The sequence below is a fragment of the Ammodytes marinus genome, assembly GCF_949987685.1.
Source record: "Ammodytes marinus genome assembly, chromosome: 6".
Taxonomy (NCBI): domain Eukaryota; kingdom Metazoa; phylum Chordata; class Actinopteri; order Uranoscopiformes; family Ammodytidae; genus Ammodytes; species Ammodytes marinus.
Genome location: NC_137235.1, coordinates 26,129,141 through 26,151,040, shown reverse-complemented (window position 1 = coordinate 26,151,040; position 21,900 = coordinate 26,129,141). Strand labels below are relative to the sequence as shown.

At 41.1% G+C, this 21,900-nt stretch overlaps 1 protein-coding gene across 1 annotated transcript; it reads left to right on the top strand.

Moving 5' to 3' along the window:
- Positions 1–17,494: 17,494 nt before the first annotated feature.
- On the top strand, positions 17,495–21,511 carry rtn4rl2a (reticulon 4 receptor-like 2 a; the record flags this gene model as incomplete). Its single annotated transcript, XM_080030064.1, is given in 5 exon segments — positions 17,495–17,554; positions 17,557–17,698; positions 18,314–18,540; positions 18,971–19,204; positions 19,888–21,511. Coding segments are annotated over 5 exon segments (1,527 nt in total). The 3' UTR covers positions 20,752–21,511.
- Positions 21,512–21,900: the final 389 nt, after the last annotated feature.

The following is a 21,900-nucleotide window of genomic DNA, read 5'->3' as shown; positions in this document are numbered from 1 at the left end:
ACACACACACACACACACACACACACACACACACACACACACGCACGGTGCTCTTATTTCCAGCCCTGCTTCTGATGTCATCCTGTGCATTGGGACCGTCTCAGCAGCAGTGAATTATGGGATAGTTTATGAAAGATTAATGATTCCTAGAGGAGCGACACTGCTAAATAACTGATTAAGAGAGAGAAAAAGCACGCACACACACACACACACACACACACACACACACACACACACACGCACACACACACACACACACACACACACACACACACACACACACACACACACACACACACACACACACACACACACACATTTCTGGCAAGTCTCCACCATCTCAATTCCAATTCCAATTCCAGTGCCACACGTCTCCCGCCATCTGGTCATTTAGCAGCCCCGATCGCCTGATTGGCTGCTCAGACACACAGAGAAAACTTCTCCAATTTATTAGGAGCTGTTTGTGAATGCAGTGTTTGCTCGCACTAACGTTCCCTATCTTCTCCCTGAGGGGCGAGTGCATGCTACCAGGTATAACCTGCACGGTTAGAACACATTCACTTTGTGTCACAACAACAGTTTGATTTTCATCTCTGTAGAAGAGAGAAAGCACAACAACTCATTCCCAGTTGAAGTCTGCGGGGACAGTAGTTTGATTGGAAGTCTTCAAGAGGAATTTGATTAGATCATCAGAACTACAAGTCTCATCTGATTCTCCTGAGTGCTGCTTAATAGAATTTCAAACCTCACCTCTCTATTTAATAAATAATTGTAAAAAAAAGTGAAGTGAATTAAATGAAAGAGAATGAATGAATACATTTATGACTAAAACTATTCTTATTTATGATTGTCATCTCAAGAGTAATTTACTCTGGATTTTTAAACGCACATGCTTTGCATTGTGGAAGAAAAATATGAACAAAATGTATCTATAAATACATCTGTGTATGTCTTATTTTGCATAAGTTAATAACAACTCTTTATTTCATTGTAATCTCATTGTCCATTTAATTTATTTAGTTAAATATGCCATTCATTTACTCATAAGAATTGAAAATATACCTTAGACTGAAGGAAAATGAAACTAAAGATGAAAATAAAAATATATCAGAAATAAGATGTTATGCAATTATTACACATGTATAGATGCATTTTTATTTATTCTATTTATATGAGCATTGAATGGATTATTTATTAATGTTAGTTAAGTCAAGTTCCGGGGATCGGCACAGCGACCTCAAGGTTACTAGTCGGCCTCCCTTTCCTCGAGGCCATCCAACAGAATGTATTAGTCCAAGTTTTGTTTCACGTTTATTTATTTGTTTTTTCATTTATTTTGTAATTTTTCACAATTTTGAGTATTTTTGTTTTCATTCATGTCATGTCTGGTCCTCCATACTTGAGCCTGAAGCTATTAAGTTCCTTCCGACCAACTCCACTGTAACTGTTTGTAAAAGGCAGATCAAAAAATCACCAAGAAGATCATCTATGTTGTCTTCTGCTTTGAAAGTCACATATTTATGCTAGTAGCAATATAATGTGTCATAATTACACTGTGGTATTTAAATTTATAAAATCCTACGCTAAGCCTTATTAATCATTACGACCGGCATTAGTGTGAATTTGCAATTGTTACACGCAGGGATTGGGGTGTGTACATTTGAAAACAGCTTGCACACATATGTTGGGTAGGAGTGGGCTGACCATTTTGGTTTCATTGTACAAATATGAGTAATGTGAACTGAATATTATGAGTTGGAGGGAAGAGGGGAAGGTTATCGGACCATACCGAGGGGAAACTTTCTCTTCTCTCAGTGCTGTATCACTCCGTTGATCTGCCTTCTTTCTAGATCTTTTTGGCAGCCACACAAATAATCAATGCATTCATTGACTTGCATATATTTTCACCCCTTTTCACGTACACACTTATGCAAACACACACAAGCGCATACAACACTTTGACTTGACAGTTGGTGTGCGTCATGCCGTGTCGATTCTCGTTCCGTGCCTCTATGAAAAGTCCCAGGCAGACTGTTGAGTGATGTAAGATTGATAATGTAACTCCTCTTCTTTCTGCTCAGACAAATGAGTGGGTGTGCCGAGCTTTCAGAAATATAGATGGGGTAGAGAGAGGGAGAGGGAAAGAGTGGGAATAATACAACGCTGATTATGTTTTGAGTTGTTTTTTTGGACACGGGTGAAGCATGCTGCTGGCAGGTAGCGGGGTACACACACATGAGAGGAAGCTACAGGAAGAGCAGCTGTAAAACGGGGGACCGTACCATTTTTTTCTTTTTTTAAGATATTTTTTTGGCATTTTTCATGCTTTATTTGACAATATGAAGAGACAGAGGTGAAATGGGGCAGAGAGGGGAGTGACATGCAGAGAACGACCGCGGGCGGGAATCGAACCCGGGTCAGCTGCTGGGCCCGGCCTGGGGGGGGACGCCCTACCTACTGAGCTAAGGGCGACCCCGAATCGTAGCATTTCTGCCTCTCCCTCCGTCTGTCTCACTACCTCTCACACCTTTCACTCTTTTTTTAAGATTCAGTTTATAACCCAACAGTTGACTGAAGTCATTCAGAGTAGGATGGCATAGGATGAGAAAGATTTAAGAGTAGGTCATCTGCATATATAAAGACAACTTGTGGACTAAACCAAATCGCCAGATGCCCTCGAACCTTACCTGACTGCGAAGCCAAATGGCTAAATACTCTTTAGCTAAATTAAACAACAAAGAAGATAGCAGAAGGTAAACACATATTTTATACAATTAAATAATGGTAATACAAATGACAAGGATAAATAATAAAATAAATAAATATATATATATATATATATATATATATATATATATATATATATATATATATATATATATATATATTTGATTCATCTAAAGAAAAGCAACTTATTAAATGAAATCTAATAATCCTTATACAAAACTAAAAAAGTGAGGCCTGGTGCCGATGAGATCATTCCCTCAGGTTTTGGCAGAAAAAAAAACAGTCTTAAAATCAGTCTTCCTCTTTCCTTATATCTCCCTAACGAGACCCCCTGTGCCTGCCTGCCTGCCTGCCTGCCTGCCTGCCTGCTTTCCCTCCCTTATATCAGACACTGCCTCTCTCTGTTTGCCGCCCAGGCCTTTTCCCTCTCTAGTTTACTGTGTTTGTATTACGTGCCGGTTTGCGTCACGTATGAGGCATGCCTGAGGGTTAAAAATAAATGATGAAAGAAAAACAGACGGATGCATAGCGAGAGGAGAGTGGGACCAGCGTCCAGGGGCGATGATATTGAGAGGAGAGCAGAGCAGCCTGCAGGAGAAGAGCTTTAAAACCATCCATTAATTGTTTGTTTGTGTATTTATTCTCCAGTCCATCACCAGTAAATGTGGGGCCAATTAGGCATCCCAGGGACTGAATGTCATGTCAGTGGTTGGCACATATCCTAAAAAGAGTGTCTACATCACCAATGTGTGGAGATAATGGGCAATGTAGCCATAATAACCAGAAAAAATAAGTTGTGATTTGTGTATCCCGGAAAATGTTGTGTGTCTGCTGTCAAGTCTTTCTATCATCACCACGGGGGCCAAATGATGACGAAGAACCTCCCAAACTTCAAAGCAGTTTGTGAAAGTTAATTCCGAGTAATTTCACCAATTGGGTGGGTGGACCGTCTCCCTCTACTTTCATTCTCCACATGACTTCTGTCTCTTCATCCCGTGTTTAATGGGGCAGTCTGCAATTTTCGAGAATGCTTGTTGTCGTCAAAATAACTTTTTGTCAAAATCAGTGAATATCTCCTCATGATCTGCTACCTGTCCGTACTAAAAGAAAAGGCGTCAATACACAGCCGAGGCTCTAAACTGGTATGTTAACAAAGGGTATACTATGTATACAAAGGGGGCTCTCCGTAGCTAGCAAGATTCACAGAACCTAGGATTGGATTTTGTTCATCGTGCCCATAGTAGCCAAAGGACAGGTAACGGATCGTGAGGAGATATTCACAGATTTTGTCAAAAAGTGATTTGAGAAAAAAGTTTTCTCCAGAATCACTGACTCCACCTTTAATCAATGGCAACACCACAAGAGACGTCTAGGATCCACTGTCGGAAAATGTGTGCTGTTAACCCAATTTTGAACGGATAGCATGTCACGGTCATCTCTATGATAGCCTGCTTTTCACCTCGTCTTTGACTGTGGTTGTTTGGAACAGCTTCACACACTTTTGTCTTCACACCTGTTCTTCTCACTTTCTGTGCAATATTTTGCAGTGGGAATTCCTCTTAATAGGCAAGGCAAGGCAAGTTTATTTATATAGCACAATTCAAACACAAGGCCATTCAAAGTGCTTTACAGGGGCAAGATTAAAATACACAAAACACATTAGAAGACATTTAAAAGCGAATGAAAATAAGTAAAACATTTAAATAAAATAAGAAGTACAGGTTAAAATGGAAACAGAAATTTGTACGAGTTCGGCTCGACCGGCTGCCATAGTGTTTAGTGCTCTGCATAGCCACCCCAAACGGTCAGCAGGGAATACGTCGAAATGCATGTACATAATTATTTGATACTCTAGTATGGTTAAACATGACTATAAATCATAATAACAACGTTTATAGGTCTTAAAAGTCGAAAAGTATCATAGGTCCTCTTTAAAATCGAGCTGTCCCGCTCTGAGCCGCTCCGACCCAACCCGCTCTACTCGGTGGAAACGAGGCATTTGTGCAGACCAGACATCTCTCCCTCCGCAGGTAGCAGAATGCTAACTTTTCACAAGTGTAAGCACATTCTGTGCATCAAGATATGGGTTTTAGGCAGACCCAAGTGGACAGGAGAATGCAACATAAGGGGGCAACCATACTATCTATGGGGGCAACGCAAGAAGAATGGAAAGGCCTAAAGAGCTGATTTTTTTTAACCAAACAACCAAGATCACGAGAGGCAGAAGAATTCTGATTTCATAGTTATCTGTCCAAAGGGGAGCTGTTACTCTTATCAAATCAAATCAAATCAAATCAAATCAAATCAAATCAAATCAAATCAAATCAAATCAAATCAAATCAAATCAAATCAAATCAAATCAAATCAGTTTTATTTGTAGCTATAGCCCAATATCACAAATAGACATTTGCCTAAGTGGGCTTTACATTCCATACAGTATGACACCCTGCCCTTAGACCCTTAGCTCAGCTGAGAAAAAACTCCCAGTAAAAACCCTTTATCAGGATAAAAAAATTTAGAAACCTCAATTGCATCCACGCTGCACCCTCTTGACCTAATTCTGTCTTTGCTAAACATTCATTCTTTCTAAATAATTAGGACAACAAGATTGTATATCAAAGGAAACCCCCTTTAAGACTGTTTCGCTTTCTGTTTGAATAACACAAACCAGTTAACACATGGTAAATCTGAGTTTTGCAAGGGCCTGTGTAGTTCTGGTAATCTGGCCTAGTGTGTTTGTTTGTTTCAAATTTAACTTCAGGTTTCAACAGGGTTAGGAGCTGAGTACAATGGATGCAGAGTTTGTTAGTTTTCTCAGTAAAGGTAGCACCCTTGAGCTGATGGATGTGTCACAGCTTGGATATGAATGCCTGTTTATATTTGGCAGTGCGGGTAATACTTTGCAAGGCTGGTGTTGAGCTTTCAGATGAAAGTGACAAAAAAAAGAAATTAATCTGAAGTACTTGCAAGGTGCTGCTATGTTTCTCTCCAGTCTTTGGCAGCTGCCACACTTGGAGGAGGCACTTCTACACTGTAGGTGTATTGCTGTAACACAAGGCCACACTGACGGTATATGTCATGCAGTATTTCTGTTCTGTGGGTTAAAATAAATCCTGTATCCTTAAAGGTGCAATACGCAGTTTCAGGGGAGGGGTACGTATTAACAGAGCTCATGTTCTCTACATGTAATTCTTAGTATTGTATAATTCTATCACCATAAATCAAAACACAATCTGAGGCACCTGGAACCAAATGCAAGACAAGAATATGTTTATAAACAAAACTATGGGCCCTGCTGCTGTAAAAAACAGCAGTGAAACTAACTTTGCAGGTATCCTTTCTAACTTCAAACAGTGTTTCTGGGTTCTAATGTTCCTGTGAGGAAAGTTATTTATACAGTTATGAGATAATACTTTAGAAATTGTTTACTTCTCTGACACACCCAAAGTTACATAAATGGGGGAATCATTCCAAAAGAATGTGTTGAGCAGTGGTGGGCAGGGACGCATTAAATACAAATTTTATTTCAGTTATTACATTACAGTTAATAATCACTTTTTTAAGGCCTTAGCACACCGGGCGCGTTTTATTCGTGAGAGTAATTAATAAGAGTCAATACAAGCTTGCATATCAGCAAAGTTAATTCACCTCGCGAAATTGCGGCTTTTATTTTTTCGAACTGAGTTCGATATTTCTTGGACGTCGCTTCAATAGTGAGACGCATCAAAATTCAAATTCCAAATTATTCGCGTCTATTCACGCCACGCCAGGTGTGCAATGGCCTTTTCTTTAACATGTGGGAGTTGGCTTTTTTATGTATGGTTGCTAACAGTCTGAGAGATTGGTGTGGAATAATTTAGATTTTTACCAAATTTCCAGAATATTGTCAAAGGAAAAAGTTGATTGATATTTATGTCCACTCTCAATTGAGTTTGGAACATAGGGATAAGTATTGTGTCATTCTCCAGCTCGCTATTAAACCATTGCAGAAGAAGAATAAAAAGAGGATCAGCCAGAGCTAAAATGATGAAAAACATAGGCCTACTGAATATAACCTCACTATATTCACTTTTTTAGTATTGCAACAAAAAACACTCTTTATTAAAAGATCACACGTGCATGCATGAATTCTGTCAGGACTTAATTAATGTGGTGTCTTCTTTTTGTTGGGAGCTAAGGTGAGGGATCTTTGTGGTCTCTGCGTCACACCACTGACGTCTGTTTGCACGTGGCTCAGTAGCTACTACTAAGTGTGTGTGATATGTTAGTGTGTGTGACTGTTGTTTTGTATTTCCTGTATTTCCTTTGTGGTTTACTTTTCACTTCTATGCTTTTACATTATCGATTTTTTATTTTTTAATAAAACAAAAAATAATTGACTGGACAAAGATCTTGATGGGTTTCCTCCTATTCATTTTATGTCCCTATGTATTCTTGTGCTGCTTTTACTGGTTACCTTTGTTTTGTCCTTTAATTGCCGTGCATCTCCTGGCCCCATCAACCCACTCACACATCATGCATCCACACTCGGTGATCCCACTCCAAAGAGGCTGTTGGAACGCACACATTAAGCCAGGATATTTTTCACTGTAGAACTGCCTAATGCCTATCATCCTCAAATGAAGTGTAATTGAAAGAGATAGAGAGAAAAAGACAGAGTGTACAGAAGTAGATTAGGGAACATTTTCAAAAGACCACCAGCGAAACCTAACATAGGGAGTGACTTTTTACTTTAAAATTAAAATGTATGTGCATACGTGGGCACATACAGTATGCACACACAACAAGCATGGATGACTTTATGAAAGGAGGATGACGCGATGCAAATCAGCGTGAGAAAAGAAGTTCAGAAGTCAAATGTGAGAACTTCTGAGTTGATCCAATCACAGCGTGCTCTGGCTCTGCTTTAATCATGCCGAGGAAGCTTGAGAGCAGCGGATCAAACCAACCGCGGGAGACAGATGGAGACAGAGAGGAGAGAGTGAAGCATAATCAAACACTGCAACAGATCAGAGGAACCATCAACAGAGACTGCTAATGGATTGGACATAAAACAAATATGATCTGGCTGATTATCTGTCCTCTCTGCAACATCCTGGTCAAACACAAAGACCAACGACTTCTGCCTCACCACCATGTCACCATGAGCGAGAGTATGTGGTCACTGCACGATAAGAACAGCACTATATCCTCTGCTGTGAAAAACATTTCTCACTGTGGGAAATGTTCCAAGATTATATTAAATACGCATTGTCTGAATTTCCTCCATGAAGACAGCATCGTTTGTGAGTCTCATGGCTGACAGCAGGGGGGATTCAAGGATCACAGCTTCAGGGGCACCTTTTAACGTTATTTTTTTTTTAAACTTAGCATTTTAACATAATTTACTCTTTCACTTGAACTTGACTGGTCCTCTCCACATACAAACTCATGTATGCTGGTCCGCAGCATCTAGCTCTATGATTCTCTAGAAAAGTCAGGTGTTGCCATGCAGGATATTTTGACTGGGGGGGGCAAGGTGGGACACCTAGAGTGGGGTAGCCATCGCAAAACAAACCTGAATGAACGGCATGTGAAATACATTAAAACCAATGCAAAAATGATTCATACTCATATTTGCCTACCTTGAGATTTAGACAAATAGGAACATTTAGAAAACCAAACGGTGGGTCGAAAAACCCCAATCACCCATCAGATTGTGTTTAACATTGCACTGTAATTTGACTGTAAATATTTCTGTTTCTGTGAATTCACAGTAACACAGGTGCTAATTTTCTTTAGTTTCCACTGTTATAATATCAAATTCAGTTGTAAATTGAACACGTCATTGCAACACAGCATAGACTGATACACTTAAAGAGATTGAAAGAGACAGAGAGAGAGAGAGAGAGAGAGGGAGAGAGAGAGAGCGAGAGCGAGAGAGAGGCGGAAAAGAAGGAGGAAATGTTTTAGAGAGTGAGAGTGGAGAATATTGATCTGAACACATACAAATGCGTATGGCTGTGTGTTATACAATTGCTCTGCTCGTAATGGAAGAGGAGGAGAGGAAGTTGCATTAACCAAAGAGTGCAGAGAGAGTCATGCCACGTCAGAGTTGAATGGCCTTTACAGACACACTTTGCACACAGTGAGTTTCCCAGTCTAAAGGGGGACGTTATTTGGATGAGCGTTTATTAGTTTCAACTTTGAACTGCTCTTTACGTTTTACCAGGAAGGATATGAACTCAACATTTTCATACTTAAAAGAAAACACTCAGAATATTGTGGTGGGAAACTGTGAACATTTGTGTAAGATGGCTCTTGTAGTTTTACGTTATTTGAAGCCATGTTTTGAAATTTTAAAACTTTATTATTTCAGTTGAAATACTGTTACATGGTGCATGTTTCTACAAGAATCTTATTTTTCTTACACTACTGGTCAAAAGAACACCTTCATTCCATTATGCTGTTTAATTGATTAATGTGCTGCAATATTGTCGAAATATGTAGTATGTCTATTCCAACACTGCTTTTATACAGACCAAGTAACCAAGCTGTAGGAATCGTTTGAATCAACTTTAAAAGGCTCTATTTACTTTTATTGCTCCAGAGCTGGAAGTTGTGAACTAATATTTTTTTCACTGATAAAGGCATTTTGTAGAACTCTGAAATTTACATTATTTTTCCATTTCTGACAACCTAAACCTCTTTACAACTTATTTATTTATTTATTTATCTATTTATTTATTTATTTATTTATTTATTATTATTATTTTTATTTATTTATTTTCCTTTCTTTCCTTTTCAAGACATTCATTGGAGTTGATCTACTCAAATTTGAATGAAACGGGAAGAATTGTGGTGTGCTAAAACTCTTGACCAGTAGTGCTCATTGAATCAAATTGTGTCAGTAAGTTTGTTGTACTACGATTACACACAGAAGGTGGTGAAACTGCATGTACAAATGCAGAATATAAAGCACACTATAGGAAGCTGTAATGAGTTGTGTACTTTCTGATTGACCCCTGATTAATCAGCGGGGTAGTTTTCTCTGACCTTAAAAAGTCCCCCCAGACACAGCCACAGGAGACAGCATATGATACTGCCTACTTCATATTACGCTAACGTTCTTGTGGAAGTTTCCCTGCAAATAACATACACAATGCACATAAAGTGAAGAAAATAATAGTGGTGTTAACAGGAGCCCACATATAATTTTAGCCCCAGGGTCCCCAAGCAGGTTAATATGGCAAACAATATTATAATACTCAGAGGAAAATTTAGGACACACCAAATAAACAACTACTCAATAATAAATGTATTTCAATTAGATTATGTTAATAAAGATAATTTTCTTACATAGGAGAGAGTGGGGTGAGATGTGCCACTTTTTACTCAAAGTGTCAGGGTATTGTGCATCCCTGGCAACAATAACTTTGGATCTGAAATAAACTGTTTAAGAAATATAGCTTTCGGAAAAAAAGTTGTCTTGTGGCACAACTTGCCCCCGGTCTGGTGTAAGTTGTGCCACAAGAGAGAATACCATGGGGTAAATTGTGCCATTGATATATATCTCATAAACTGTAATGCAAGACAAATCCATTAGACAATCACTTATTTAAGGTATTTAAAGTAAAGTAAATATTTTACAAAGATTTAAGGACAATTTTCTTAAACAACATGGTTTTACATGCAAAGCTCACAATGACACAGTCACCATCATCATCTTTCTGGCCATCTGAAAATCATCAGTGGTGTTGTTAAGTGGAATGGAGATGTCAGTCTCTTCTGAGCTACTGTAGACAATCACTTTATTTTGGTGACCAGCGTATACAGCCATTCCAATGGCACACCTCTCAAAAATGTACTTTGCACTAGCTGCTCCGCCCTTGTAGAACCAACTGCCACCTGGCATATGCGAATCCCCCTTCATTTCTGCCTTTAAATCAAGGCTCAAAACCCATCTGTACACCCTGGTTTTTCCTCCCCATTAACTATCTGACCTCTGCACTACTATCTTTGTTTATATGTGGATGTCTGGGCTTTACATCTTTTATTTTTGTTATTGTTATTTTACCTTAATTTTTTTACCTACTGAATGCACTATGTTCAGCACTTTGGACAGTGCAAACTGTTATAAATTTGGTTTTATAAATACATTTTACTTACTTACTTACTTATAACTCACCCCAGGCCCTCTGGCACAAATCACCCCAAACCCAGAATTTTGGATAATAAGCATGATGCAGCAGTTTAGGGCTGACATCGTGCTAACTATATAGACACAAAGTGTAGCATACTAAAGCACTAAAACAGGTATCAAATGTTTTCAAACGTGTCTATAATTGTTCAGACACAATAATCAAAAAACCTTGATCATGGAAATTTTACTTTGAAAGGCAAAAAACAGGTTTTGATCTTAAATGTGCTTATATCTTATTCCATGTTTCTCCCTTCTTTACAGGATGGGTCAAATGGATGGCTCTTCTTTACAGGATGAGTCAAATGGATGGCTCTTCTTAAATATGTGGTCACATTTCCAATTTCTTCTATGGTTTTCTAGAAACAAGGGGTGGCACAACCTCCCCACCAGCACAAGTCACCCCACTCTCCCCTATACAATTTTAGTATAAACTCACAATATGAAAGTAAAACAATACCGCTGACATCCTCCCTTAAGGGCTGCCTAATATTCTAGAAACTCAAAGACTTGATGCCTTATAAGAAGAAGAAGAAGAAATAATTACATATCACACAAGTAACAATTGTGTCGCATGCAGCGTGCCAGTGTGTGGAAAGCAGACAGCAGAATATGGTTAGGCGGAAGCAGTGACGGCAAGGCATGGGACAAATGAAAGACACTGGCAAAAAAAAGGGGGAGGGGAAGGAGGGAGGGAGGGAGGGAGGGAGGGAGGGAGTGTTTGGAAGACAAAGAGAAAAAAAGCAATGTAGGAGAGGGGAGGTGATCAGGAGTCACAGGAGAATAGCTTGAACATCTTTTTTGTCAGTGTTGGTTGTACAAAGGCTGAATGAAGGTGCTTCCTCTGTGAATGGGTGGTGAGGGGTGGACAAGAGTGTGCCAATGAGCAATGTGTTCGATGTTTTTTTTCCGACAAAATATCTCACCATTTGTCTGCGTGACACTACACTGTCTGTGTCTGAGCCTTTGAGGATCTGTGTTTGCATCAGTCCTTGACTTTGTGCACATCATACTGTCTTTTTTTTAATTACATTTTTTTTTTATTAAGTGATGCGGTACATGACAAAACAGTGAGAGACATGACAAAGATCCATTGTGTGGGGGACAAGACTACATGAACACATTAGAGACAAGACAAGCAGAGACAATACTTTTTTTTAAAGAAAAATATGTATTATACATTATATAATAAAGAAATATAATAAATACAGAAATAAACTAGCAGTAGTTGATATATAATGTACAGTATGTTGATGGTGTTAAAAGGCTGTGTGTGTGTGTGTGTGTGTGTGTGTGTGTGTGTAATTTTATTTTACATTATTGGCTTGTGTGATGGAGAATGCCATATGGAGAATGTGTATTAGTATGTTGGGAGGGAGAAGTATTGAAGGTAACTGGTGTGGGTAATTGTACGGGTAGAGTTTGGAAAATAGATTGAGAATAAAATCATACATCATACTGTCTGTTGTAGCCTTCGTAGCCTTGTAGGGAGTGTGTGTGCTCAACCTCTTGTCTCTCTCGTGCCTCTTCATCTGTGTGGCCCTGTGGGAATGCAATCTTTTGACTAAGTTCACTAATGAGATGAACCATGCAATAAAAATGAGTGCCCTTCAACAGCACTCCGGCATGTTAATAAAGAGATGCAATTGAAGGAGTTTGAAGACTGTGCACTGTGCATAAGGGCCTGAATCTCACTAGAAATGAAATCTTCATCTCTATTCAATATTTTCATTGAAGACCAGAAAAGAGCGGTTGATGTGAGTTGTTACCTAGGCAACAGACACACCTCTACTACAGTGAAGCATCCTCTCCAACCTGCTATCGGTGTTGACGTCATACCACACCTGTATCAGTGAATCCAGCTGGCTCATTTGGATTGGGCTGATCCAAAGTGCAATCAGTTTTATTTCAGAGTGTCTCACACCACAGAGAGCAAGATAACAGCGCGCCGTGCCTGTAGATGCAGTGACGCACTCCACAGTCGGTAACTAACTGAGTTGGGATCAAAGCCTGCAAAGCTGAATAGTGAATAGAGGCAAGGTGCAGCAGGGGGCAGACAGACACACAGACACATGAAATACAAAATTAATTAAAATACAATTTTATGATTCTTTTAGGCTAACTTGCCAAGGTCTTAAGAATATAGTTATACTATTTTACAGAAACTTTAGCCTATTTCTGAGTTAATGTACAAAGTGATCAAGTTTTTTAGTTAATTTGTGCAAAATCTTAATCTTAACTATTAACCTTAACAGTTCCTGATGTGGTACAGTGGTACCAATGTAATCCCCGACCATGAAAACATAGGGGTAGACAAACGCTGTTATGTGTTATCATGTTTGGCTCAGGAGTTATGATGCAAAATGCATTGTCAGGCAATAGCGTAAGGTATTAATCATGGCACCAGAGCCGCCATGATTGTTTCTTTGCAATTGCTCCAACTCTGTAAATGTCCAGGGCCCCAAACTGTACAGGTTTTCCAAGTTTCATTAAATGTATGTATTTGTTAGGGACAGTGCATTATAATGAACAGATGTTACAAGTACAGCTGTAAAAATTCCAGATTATACTGTAGCACATGTGCTAGTTTCCATCTGTTGTCCCTAGTGTCATGCTTTTATGAAAAAGTTAGAAATTCACATCACATTTGGCATATCTAGCATAAAAGGCTAAATGTGTTTTTGCTAGGATCATATTAAGGCCATCTTCAAAGTGTTCTCCTCATACAGTTCCTTAACACTTTTTTCACCCTCATTCAGGACATATTGAGGATAGAAAATCAGTTGAGTCTGCCTATGTTGCAATTTGATTTTTTTTTGGGTCCAGTGACCATTACTACTGGACTAAAAGGCGTAGACTGACACAAGCAGATGTGCTGGAGCGGTGGTGGGCCGGCCGGGGAAGCCTCAGTTTTATTTCTGTGTTGGAATTACACAAACAGAACACAGCGATCATCACACTCATTGAGATACGTAGCCTACACATTAACGCAAGCCTGCTGTGTGGGTGACTGGCACAACATGGATTGACTGACACTCCATGATGGCATTTAGACAAAGCGGTGCCTCAGCAGGCAGGCTCGCCAACACACATGTACAGACACACACTCTGACACACAGACTTAAACAGGTGGTACTATGAGTGTGTGTGTGAGAAAGGGAGGCCTATGAGGCGTTGGTCCCGGATGGCCAGTGGGCACTATATGCGCATCCACAAGTCCAGATAAGGACAAGGCAGAAGGTGTGAGGGAAGAGCAACACACACCGTGCAATGGATCCCCTCCGTTACTCATTTGTTTACCGTTGCCTGTGGCTCAGTTGGCCTGGTGCAGAGTGGAGCTTGTGCATACTGTACCACGTGCATGTCGAGGTGTGTGCATGTGTGCGGCCATGCACACGGCCTTACATGTGACTATTTCTTCCCTCATTGACTCATCTGTTGAGCGGCCTGTGAATCTATGAATGGGTGCATGAATGTGTGGGCTTCTGTTGTCTACCTCCTCAGAACTCTCGGTCTGAGAGGTAATCTTCAATGTCAAATAGGTCTTTTCTTACCTACAACCCTAATTCCGAAAAGTTGGGATGTTACACATCATATGTATTTGTTTAAGCTAATACACTTTATTGTGTTTGTAAATATACACAAATATACAATTCTAAAATTGCAACATGTTCAAAAAACTTGGGACAGGGGCATTTTTACCGCTGTGTTACATCACCCTTTCTTTTAACAACACTGACTAAGCATTTGGGAACTGAGGACATTAATTGTTGACATTTTGAAAGCAAAATTATTTCACATTCTTGCTTGAAATACAACTTCAGATGCTCAACATTCCGGGGTCTCCATTGTGATATTTTGTGCTTCATAATGCACCAATTTTTTTCAATGGGAGACAGGTATGGACTGCAGACAGGCCAGTCTAGTAGCCACACTCTGTTCCTATGAAGCCAAGCTGTATTAAGACGTGCAGAATGTGGCTTTGTATTGTCTTGCTACAATAAGAAGGGACGCCCCTGAAATAGACACTGTATGAATGGCAGCATGATGCTCCAAAACCTGTATGTACTTTTCATCATAAATGGTGCCTTCATAGATGTGCAAGTTACCCATACCATGGGCACTAACCCACCCTCAACTTTGTATTGGTTACAATCTGGATGGTCCTTTTCCTCTGGAGCCCGGAGGACACACCGTCCATGATTTACAAAAACTATCTGAAATATAGACTTGTCAGACCATAGCACACTGTTCCAATTTTTCAGTCCATCTCAGATGAGCCCAGGCCCAGGCCCAGAGTTTTCCTCTGCAGTTCTTCCCAAAGTGGTGAGCCTCACCCCATTATTGCTTGTGAAGACTAAACCTTTATGGGATGCCCCTTTATCCATCCACCCATCCATGATAATATCACCAGTTAACCTGTTTATGTGAGTAATGTTCCACACAGGTATTTTTTTTTACATTCTATAGCTTTCCCTATCTTTTAATGCCCTTGTCCCAACTTTTTTGAAACGTGTTGCAATTTTAGAATTGTATGTTTGGGTATATATACAAAAAACTATAAAGATTAAGATGTATTTGTACTGTTGTTTATTGAAAATATGTTGAAAATGATTAGGAAATGATCAAATTCTGTTTCATTCACATTTTACGTAACGTCACAACTTTTTCAGTTGTGACGTTCAGTATATTCCAGTACTGCTCGCATGGCTTGAACCTCATAATGGTTACGTTGAAGGTTATTTCTCATTATTCCTCGTAAAATGTTTCAAAAACAAAATACTCTTAAGAAAACTATGCTACAGGAGTTGTATTTGTGCCCGGTCTAACGATCTAAGGAACAATCTATATTTATGTTCAATGTCAGATGTATAAAGAAACTGTATTTATTCCAGAAGGTCTCTCTTTCGTCTATGTTCCAGACCTATTCTACTAGATTTCTTAGCTTACATACGTAGCTCTTTACGCAAGCATTTCTGAAAGCAAAACTGGGACACAAAGCAGAAGGAAACAAGTACAAAGCGACAGGTACCATTTTTTTTTTACAAAAGCTCAAAAGCTGATGTCATCTTGAAGGCCTGGATAAGACTCTTAAATAAATTATGTCTCAGAGCTTTTTCGGTAATTGTTCATCCCATTCAGTACTTTTGTTCCCTGAGTGCAGCTCTTTATAATGTTTCAAAGTTGCACAAAAAGGCACATCATAGAACACACGCTATATAGATAGACACAGTGACCAGAAAATACAGTATAATAGCCCTACAAAGAACACAAACATACTCGATTGTGTAGGCTTCAGTGTGTTCAAGTATTATTAAATTGTAAAGTTTTTATTATATATTGTCCATGTCTTTTACATCGATGGATGTGGCCCAAATTTAAGTGCACCTTGTAACAAATTGAGCCTAGATGTTGATGAACATTTTTGTGTCATAAATTAAGTTTACATTAAATGGGATTTGTATTGGATTGCATTAGTATGTACAGAAGGCCTGTATTATTTTGCTCTCTCAGTCTTTTAAATTGTTAACTGCAAACTATGTAAGATTTGGCAAATGGCAGTTTTAATGATCACACTGTGCCATTGTCACCAATAATGTATTGCTATCTCACAACTGGCAGTCAAACACAAGCAGTGACAGCTTGAGGCACAGCTACACAGAAAAGACAGACTTGAAGTGGCATTCACAAGAAGGCATCTGCTGTGTTGCTATATTTGCGCTTTCTGGTTTTATTACGAATAATTTCCCCCCCATTAGTGCACCTAATTAATAATATTAACTAGGGCAATACAAAATAGAAATAAGACACAACACCTGGGGGTGAACCGCATTTGAATAGTCCCATTCACTTCTACAGATTTTGTCTAAAATTATCCAAATGTCCTTAAATTGTCAAAATAAATCACATCTGAGCACTCTCGCCTTGCCAAAACACTCGGTGCCATTTTATATCTCCATCATCAAAACAGTTATTTCCGTAACTATAATTAATGTACAAACAGCCTGACTGGAGCATGTCGAAGTTAACCTCTCCAACAAAAAATTGGCCTACTACTCAATCATGGCTGTTCTGAGTGATTCTCCTCTCTGGCATCGCAATTCTCCCGTGTGGCTGAATCATAAATCGGGGGCATCCTCCTTTTCCTAAGGACAGAACCATGTAAGCTCTTTTCTCTCTGTATCTTTCTGTCTAGGCTGCAGTGCGCCGGAAACGGACTATAACGGTCTCTGATTGAGCCGGCCAGGAAACGAGCTGTGCGCGCGCTCTTCTCCTACCCGTCCTCCGCTTCTCCAGTCATCATCATAACCGGGCGCCGTGCCTTAATCCACCCTCCCCTCACTGTGTTTCTACTTGCACTCTTTCGCCTCCCTCCGTCCCTCTCGTCCCTATGTGCGTCGAGAAAGAGTCTCCTCCTCTCTCTGAGCGCGCGTCTCCAACCAGCCTTTACGCGCGTATACGAACTCTCCAAGAGAATCCCCCTGTGGTCGGCCCCTCCCTTTTCCGTTCCTCGCCGCCCTCACTCATTCATGACCCCGGAGTGACGTAGGAGATTCCGCGATGCCCACTGCCGTAGGCAATAACGGGATGCTCGAGTATATATGGGACACTAGGAGCCCTCCAACGGCACACTCTCAGTCGCTCCGATTCGACTCGGGAACCAGGGCATCAGCGGAGATAGCAGGCATTTACTTCACCCTTGTAGGCTAACTCGCTTTGGGCTTTGGTTCAGGATGGAAACCTCTTCGATCACTCGGAGCCGACGATGCTCCATCATGCGCAACTGCAAAAGTAAGTTTCTCTCTGTCTTCTTTGGTTTTGGATATCCCATGGATGGACACTGCAGGCATATAGGCTAGAGCTATACTGCGTTTCATTACCGGTGCAATAAGTGTGTAATAGAAGAGGGTTTAAGGCACTTTGATGTGTTAAATGCAATGTGGATGGATAATGTGATTAGATGGATGAGACAAAATGGAAAATAAACTCGGCCTCTCTGTAGATCAGTCAGGAAATGACTTCTTAGGCTATTTTATGACTTCTAAAAATCGTCTCATTGAAGGATGGGAAGTTAAAATATAATATGAATGTATGAATATAACAAGGCTTTGTGTCATCTCTAAGGAATAGTCGCTAATAGACTGAAAACGCCTGTAATCAGGCTGTGCGTTATGGTCGGTGCAAGTATATTGCTGAGGGGTAAACTTCACTTGGAACATAAATCTTTGTGTGTTAGGTCAGTCTTTGCCATTGCAAAACATACAGTACATACAGTTTTAACAGGCAGTAGAGAATGAGCTCAATCGTTTGGACTGATACTAATGCTATGCACAACGGTAGATTTCAGCACCACGGCCAGCTCCCGCTCCCGCTCACCTCTCTCTCTCTCTCCCTGCTCTCCTCCAGGCGGTCTCTCCCTCGGGCTGTTGGTGTGGCTGGTCCTCGGTATGCCAAGTCCGGCGTCGGCGTGCCCGCACCTGTGCGTGTGCTACCCGACGCCCATGACTGTGAGCTGCCAGGCGCAGAACTTCACCGCCGTCCCGGTCGGAGTGCCCTATGAGTCGCAGCGCGTGTTCCTCCAGAACAACCGGATCACGGAGCTTAGAGTTGGCTCTTTTGGCTTCGGAACTCAGGTAAGAAGGAGCTTGCAGTTATTTCTTGCTTTTTGAGACTTAGAAATGGTAATTGTTTTACACATTGACCCCGGATTATCTATGAAGATAGATAGACATAAGCTAAAAAAAAGTTAATGATGTATACAGACTAGTATTTACTTTTAGTATTGACATGTGTCGACTGCAACATTTCCTGCAGTCTTCCTAACATTCAAGTTTATTTATCACGTTAGACTAAATCATTTTGGATTGAGTAACGTTATTGTCCATTAAATTAAATACGATAGAAATGTGACTTTCTGTCACTCTCACATGTAAAAACAAAAAGACTTAAATGAATGTACACTTATATATTTTAGGCAGCAGTGTTCATGCACTATAAGAACGTATCCTCCCATAAGAAGAATCCCCGTTTACAGTTAAAATCACGTGTCATTCGTTGTATCAGGTTCTGTGGCTGTTCGCAAACAACATCACGTGGATTGAGGCGGGGGCCTTCAGTGAGCTGAGGGACTTGGAGGAGTTGGACCTGGGGGACAACCCCAGCCTCCACCGGCTGGAGGGGGGCGCCTTCCGCGGCCTTGAGAAGCTCCAGAGCCTCCACATGCACCGCTGCAAACTCACTGCCCTGCCCCATGACATCTTCCACAAACTGTACAGCCTGCAGTTCCTGTACCTGCAGGTAGGGGCACCCGAGAGACATGCAAATTCATACAGATATAACTATGGCACACGCACACACACACACACACACACACACACACACACACACACACACACACACACACACACACACACACACACACACACACACACACACACACACACACACACTCATGCACAGTGTTAATACAGAGTCTGAAAAAAGACTTGTAATCTGAACACATAACTGGCAATTGCTGGATTTTCTACACATCGATCAGGCTGATTTAGGGACCGTCTATAAAACACTGTTTACACACATTTTTTTTAATACCTTCAAGCTGACTTTATTACAGTATTGAAAAATAAATTGAGCTCATGTAGCACCTGCATTTTAATTGATAATGTGTAATTAATTTATTTTTAACAAATATTTCGCATTATACATTTTACTTCTATAGCTGTGACCCAGTGACTCAAAATCAAGGCTCACCTTTTTATATTTGATTTTAGTGTTCGAATTTTATTGTTTTACTGTTGAACTTTTATCTTTCAAGTGCTTGAAAAGTGCTTTTACTCTTAAGAAAAAGCTGTATGGAACCTGCATGCAACTATACCACTCGTACATACACACACAGCGATCAGCAAAGGTCCAACTACAACTATTGCAGATCCCATCTGCCTTTCATGCTAAACCCCATTTGGTTCTTTTCTTCCTTTTAGGAGAACAGCATCCACTTCCTGCAGGATGACATCTTCTCTGACCTCATCAACCTGAGCCAGCTGTTCCTGCATGGCAACCGTATCCGCACTCTGTCGGAGAACGTGTTCCGCGGCCTGGTCAACCTGGACCGCCTCCTCCTCCACGACAACCGCGTCAGGCAGGTCAACCGCCGGGCCTTCCGTGACCTGGGCCGCCTCACCATGCTGTTCCTCTTCAACAACTCTCTGGCCGAGCTGCCCAGCCAGGCCCTGAGGGACACGCAGGGCATCGAGTTCCTGCGCCTCAACGCTAACCCCTGGTCGTGTGGCTGTGAGGCCCGCGCCCTGTGGGAGTGGTTCCGTGAGGCCCGCGTCTCTTCCTCTGAGGTGATCTGCGCGTCCCCGTCCGCCCGCCGCAACCAGGACCTGCGCTTCCTCCGCGAGATGGACTTCGCCCTCTGCCCGCTGCCCGACCCCGGCTCCATCGGAGGCTCCACCACCACCACCTTCAGCACCAAGACCCGCTGGTGGTTCCACAAGAACAGGCCCCAGTCCTCCACCAAGGGCGTCTTCGAGAAGGCCTCCGAGACCGTCAAGGCTGGTTTGTACGGGAAAGGCCCATCCTCGACCACCTCGGTAGTCAAGTACGAGATGGGGGAGGAGGAGATGGCGCTGCCCAAGCTCGACCAAGAAGAGTACTGGGCCAACTACGGCAACGAGGACTCGGGCGTCACCCTGCGATGCTTTGAGCTGGAGTGTCCGCCTGAGTTTGACATGCCGCCATCGTCCTCCTCTCCCTCTTCTACCAGAGCGCCCTCTGTCCTCTCACTACTAACCCTTTCTGTTTGCAGCCTCTGCCTCAACCTCCACCTGCTAGTCGGCTGAATGGGACTCTTGGCACCACGTCCCTAATCCCTTTCGGCCTGTTTTAAAGGCTGTGAGAATCCCTGTTAGACTCTCTACAACCCCCCTTTGCCCGCTCTGCTGTATTGCCAAAACTCAAGGCACAGCGAGGGAGATAGGGGGGACGGTTAGATTCTGAATCTACCACCTACAGGGCTAAAAGATTTTCAGGGCTGCTAAGAGTTCTTCAGCTAAGGTTATTATATGTCTACAATACTCTACAGGTCTGGCTTTCTGTGTCTCACCTGCACGAGGAGGTGATTCCCTGCAATCAGGGCTACGATGGCTGAGTCCAATTTTGTCAGCTCAACTAAGTAAAAACTACTGCTAGTGCTGTTATTAGTGCATCCAATTCACTGGCTGCTACAAATACTACAAATACTGTTAGAAACAGTGCACAGTAATGACGATACTGTAACCACTTAAAGTGTCATGTAAATAGGTTTGTATCTCTGAGAGTGTTCAAAATGATATTTGTGATCGAACACAATCACTTTCATCTTGATCCAGGAAATACAGTGCAGGCTATAGTGCTTCTACGCGACAGAGCGCAGTACACAGTGAAGCTGAGGGTCTACTATCGGAGAGAGAGAGGAAAATATATACTGTGAAGCTCAGAGAGAGGGAAAAGAAAGAGGAACAGAGAAAAGGAGGGGGGAGGGAGCGTTCATGGAGCAATAAGAAAAGGAAGCAGCGAGAATACGGCGAGTCACTGTGAAGGTGCTGGCGCTAGAAGCAGCTACATGCAGGAGAAAAGTAATAAATCCACTCATCAGTACTTATTCCATCCATCCAACTCATCCATCATTCTCTGTAAATATGGTGTCATTTGCGACAACAACAGGGAAAGAATGCTTCCTGTCAGGGAGCCAGAAATTTTGCTTTTGTGGATGTCTTTCTGTGACATATTGACATAATGTGTAAAGATTGTTGACTTGGATGCAGAATGAAGATCTTGATATAAAAAAACAGATACACAGAATATTTCCTGAATCATGCCTTTCTTTGCAGAGTTTAAAGGTCACATATTATGCTTATTTTCAAGTTCAAAATTTTACTTTTGGTTTCTAGGATAAACCGGTTTCATGGTGTAGTTTCCAAAAAAAACTTTATATTTCTCACATTGCCATT